Source organism: Erythranthe guttata, chromosome 11, assembly GCF_056151865.1.
Source record: "Erythranthe guttata isolate IM_541 chromosome 11, IM_541, whole genome shotgun sequence".
NCBI classification, from domain to species: domain Eukaryota; kingdom Viridiplantae; phylum Streptophyta; class Magnoliopsida; order Lamiales; family Phrymaceae; genus Erythranthe; species Erythranthe guttata.
In genome coordinates this window covers 17,151,650-17,156,398 of record NC_142543.1, presented here as the reverse complement: position 1 = coordinate 17,156,398, position 4,749 = coordinate 17,151,650, and the positions used below count along the sequence as shown (strand labels likewise).

The 4,749-nt window shown below is 47.1% G+C and overlaps 1 protein-coding gene across 1 annotated transcript; it reads left to right on the top strand.

Annotated features, from left to right (window-relative positions):
• The first annotated feature begins 3,854 nt into the window (after positions 1-3,854).
• On the top strand, positions 3,855-4,436 carry LOC105955870 (protein SKIP34). The gene has a single exon (XM_012979668.2). It carries the CDS (start codon positions 3,969-3,971, stop codon positions 4,266-4,268), a length of 300 nt encoding a protein of 99 aa, XP_012835122.1. The 5' UTR covers positions 3,855-3,968; the 3' UTR covers positions 4,269-4,436.
• Positions 4,437-4,749: the final 313 nt, after the last annotated feature.

Sequence of the window (4,749 nt, the reverse complement as noted above, 5' to 3'; positions counted from 1 at the left end):
TCTGCGAGGTGTGTAGAACGCCTTTTGCTTTTAACCAGCATGTCATCAACGTAGACCTCGATGTTACGCCCGAGCTGAGCCCGAAACATTCTATCCATCAATCTTTGATACGTGGCCCCCGCATTTTTCAGACCAAAGGGCATCACCACGTAACAGTAAGTACCCGTAGCGGTGACAAAACTTACCGCTGGCTGATCCTTTTCGTCTAATGGGATCTGGTGATATCCCTGTGAAGCATCCATCATACTAAGTAGTTCGCATCCAGCAGTGGCATCTACAAGCTGGTCTATGCGAGGCAAGGGATAATCGTCCTTTGGGCAAGCCTTGTTTAAGTCCCTGAAATCGATGCACATTCGCCACTGTCCGTTGGCCTTCTGTACTAACACTGCGTTGGACAGCCATGTAGGGAATTGGATTTCCCTGATATGCCCGATGTCCAGAAGTCGCTGAACCTCTTTTTTTATGATTTCGTCTTTTTCAGTACCGAAATGTCGTCGTTTTTGCTTGACGGGCTTGCACTCAGGTCGCAAATTGAGCCTATGCACAGCAGTACGAGGTGCAATACCGGTTAGGTCACTTGGTTGCCAGGCGAAGATGTCTTCGTTAGATCGCAATAACGCTATCAGCTCATCTCGGAGAGGTGGCTCTAGATCTTTGCTTATCTGGGTTTGTTTTACCTCACCAGGGACGAGGTCAATCGTCATCAACTCGTCCATGGGCTGTACATGATTAACTTTGTCCTCCGGATCGATCCAGGGGCGTTTCTCGTCTCCCAAATCTTCTTTAGTGAAAGTATCGCGTCGCCCTTTCTCCGCTACCTTAACCATTTCGACATAACATGATCTCGACTGGGCCTGATCACCTTTGACCTCTCCTACCATTCCATCGACCGGGAACTTAAGCTTTTGATGAATAGTCGAAGGGACCGCCCGAAAGATATGCATCATTGGCCGTCCTATTACGATATTGTAAGAGGTCGGCGATCCTTCAACGATGACAAAATTGACAGTTTGCGTGCGAGCTCGAGGTGGCGTTCCTATAGTAACAGGGATTTTAACCTGCCCAACCGGTGTTAGGGATCCCCCAGTAAAACCAAATATTGGAGTGGTGACGGGGAAGACTGGGAGGTCGAGCTCCATTTGTAGGAAACACTCGTAAGATATGACATCCACTGAACTCCCTGGATCGACGAAAGCGCGAGCAACGTCATACCCTCCGACGTTAATCGTGATGAGGAGAGGATCGCAATGGAAATCATCAAGGTCCACTTCATCTTCAGGTCCAAACGAGATAGTGGGGTATTGACGATACTTCGATGTAGAAATCTGACAAACTTCGCGATTGTTCTTAAGATCGCCGAGATGGCGCCTCCTAGCCCGGTGAGTATCTCCTCCCGTAGGTCCCCCTGAAATCATCTGAATAAATCCTCTTTTCGGAGGTGGTGGTGGGGGCGGAACTCGCGTAGGATTTCCGAACTGAGCTTCGCGCTTTTGTCCCCGAGGTGGGTCTATCTTCACAAAATCTCCAATCTTGTTGTCTCTGATGAGGCGTTCCACCTCGTCTTTCAGATGCGCGCAATCGTCAGTCGTATGTCCATATTCGTTATGAAAACGACAAAAGGTACCCAGCGTTGGATCTCGGCGAGGGGCTTCGCGAGCGGTCCGAGGCCACCGCAAATCAGCTCTTTTCTCGATTGCGCACAATACATGGGACAAAGGGGCTGTAAGAGGCTGATATGATTGATATCGAGATCCCTTAGCATCCGGGGCAGTGCCCCGACTGGGAGTATTGGCATCCCTTCGAGGTAACATGGGCTCCTTACCTCTCTTCATTTCGTTAACTCGTGCGTTCGCGGTTTGGTGAGATTCTTCCACTTTCTGCTGGCGAGCCTCTTCCAAGTCAATGAACCTAGATGCTCTCTCTAGAAGATTATCAAAATCAGGCGAAGGTTCCAGCTCTAAAGCTCGGAAAAACTCATCATCTCTTAGTCCTTGCGAAAGGGCTGCCATGAGCACCTCATCACTAGTGGTGGGGACCTCTAAGGTGGCCGAAGTGAACCGCTTGATGTAGTTCCTGAGGCTTTCCTTCTCCTTCTGACGAATGCTGAATAATGACAGAGAGGTCTTCTTGCACTTCTTCGAGCTTGCAAATTGATTCATGAAGGCCTTGCCAAATTGTCCAAAGGAATGCACGCTCCCGGGGGGCAACAAACCGAACCAGGCCTGGGCTGGCCCAGCTAAGGTGATGACGAAGGCACGACACTTCACTCCCTCCGTGAGCTGGTGGAGGGATGCGGTGTTGTTGAAATGACTCAGATGCTCGGCTGGATCTGACGCGCCGTTGTATTCGAACAGAATTGGTCGGTAATTAGCTGGTATGGGGTCGCTATCGAGATGTTTGGCGAAAGGACTAGATCCCGCGAGATCTCGTGTCGGTCCACTCCGCAAGGCTTTTAACTCATCCATATCGCACCTTAGGCTGTCAACCTCCGTCCTAACGCCATGACTGTTGCCTCCTCGATTCTCCGAATAACTGTCGCACTCATCTTCGGCTCGGCCCTCGTTCGGAGAGCGTCTCAGGTCTCTCTTAGGTCGGTTATCCTGGGGCAGAGATTGAGTGTAATTGCGAATGGCCGTAGTGATCATGGCCTCCACTTCGGCCCGGGTGTACGTACGCTCGTCAGGGGATGTAGTTGGTACCGTAGCCGGTCTTTTCAAAGCGGCTTCACCATTTTGAAACTCGAACGAAGGACTACTTGAAAAGAGGGGGATCCGTCTCTCCTTCTCAGGCATAAGTAGGCTGCATCCTAACTTCTCCTTCAAGACAGACGACGGATCGACACCAGGCGTGTCGCAAGCTGCTGCATCTAGCTCCTTTTGTAGGTTTCGGGCAATTGTGTCTCCTTCCTCCATTATTCTCCACGTTTCCAGCTCAGATCTGGACTTCCGGGGGCAGATCTAGTGTTTTCCTGGAAGTTGTGCTCCAAATTTTTAGAAGTTCTTTCCCACAGACGGCGCCACTTGATTTAGTCCGTAGGGCTTCTTCTCGTGCTCTTCAGATTCTGGTCCGGATTCCGGTGAAGAGACCTGCAACGCCGGGAGAGGTTCCCGGCGGGAAAGCTCCGACGATCAAGTTAGTGTATATTTAGAGTAGATTTATGAAAAATGTACGTAAAAACCTGTCTGGAAAAATGCAATATCTTCTCCTATTTATAGATGAGGAAGCCTTGGCCTCCAAGGCTTTCCTTTTTTAGGGTTTTTCCTTACCCTCAAGTCATGCATCTTGGGCCTATATGGCCCTGGGCCTGCCTTACCTCGTTTTGGTATTGGGCTGGCGAGTTAGGGTATTTCACATGGTTCCCGAGGTCGTGCGGGCTAACGACTTCGCTCATAACTTTGAGTTAAGTCGTCATGGGCCCCTCATTATGGGCTTATCATGGTGGGCTTACTTTTATTCGGCGCTTGTCAAATTGGCCCGTATCAGAATTAATATTTCTTCTAGAAATCGAGAACGGATTCGACCTTATACATACGAGATCAAGGCAGTCAAAAAAAGAAAGAAGGTGAGTTATTCTTTCTTTTATCACTTAAGAGCCATGTGAGATGAAAGTCTCATGCACGATTTTGAATGAGAGAAAGAAGTGATGAACCTCTTAATTAAATCGGAATTGATTTTTTACATATGAAAAAAGGTTAGTATCTTTTCAAAAGTGTTAATTGCCATATAATTACAAAAGGTTGAAAATTACATCAATGTTCACATAATTTGGAAGGGAGTGTGTATTGTGAACAATTACAGGGGCCAGATTGCAATTTATGGAATAGTAAGGGGATAAACTATAATTACTCCCAATCTAACTAATAAGTCGGCTCCATCAACCATCAGTTCTTCTTCTCTCCCTCCCACAAATCAAGGTACAACTTTCGAAGCAAGAGGTTCAACTCAAACCAGTCCAAAGCGATCGTACCATGTGCTACGGCAGAGAGCGATTGCCGTCGAGAGAAGATGCCCTGGGATTCCGGCCTCCGGTGGAGAACGAAAATGCGATAGTGGTGGAGAATCTGAGAGAGCGGCTCGCCGAGACGGAGGCGCGGCTCGAGCGAGCCAGGGCGAGGGAAGCCGAGCTGAGCCTCCGCCTGGAGGAGATGAAAAAGTTCGTCCGCGTGATGGAGATACTCGAAACCTACCTCCGGCGCCGATTCAGCGATCAGCGAGACGACGTCGTTCGGCGTTGCTCTTCTTCGCCTTCTTCTGTTTTGGTACCTTGATTTTATTCCCCCCCCCTTTTTTTTTTTTTTTTTTCTGAATTTGGTTGCAGAAGCAGAGATTGTGTAGTTGTGTAGAAAAAAAAATTAAATAGCATAATTGATTAAATTTCCATGTGAATCAACGATCTTCTTTATATATATCATGAGATTCAATGTTTTAGATCATAATTTCATGAAATTTACATCATTTTTCGTTTGGGTGAAAAGATTAATTTTCAAGAGTTGGTGGATTTGATATTCAAGATCTTAAGGAGAAATCTTGTGTGAAGAATATGTGTGGTGGTTTTAGTAAATAGAACTGATATATGTTTTAATTTGTGTGAATTATGTTTTCGTTTTCGTTTCCGTTTTAGATTGACAAGATGATTGCTGATAGAATTTAGGGCAGTTTTGAGACAAATTCTATGGTTTCGGTTTCAGTGATTGCTGATAGAATTTAGGGCAGTTTTAAGACAAATTATATGGTTTCGGTTTCGGTTTC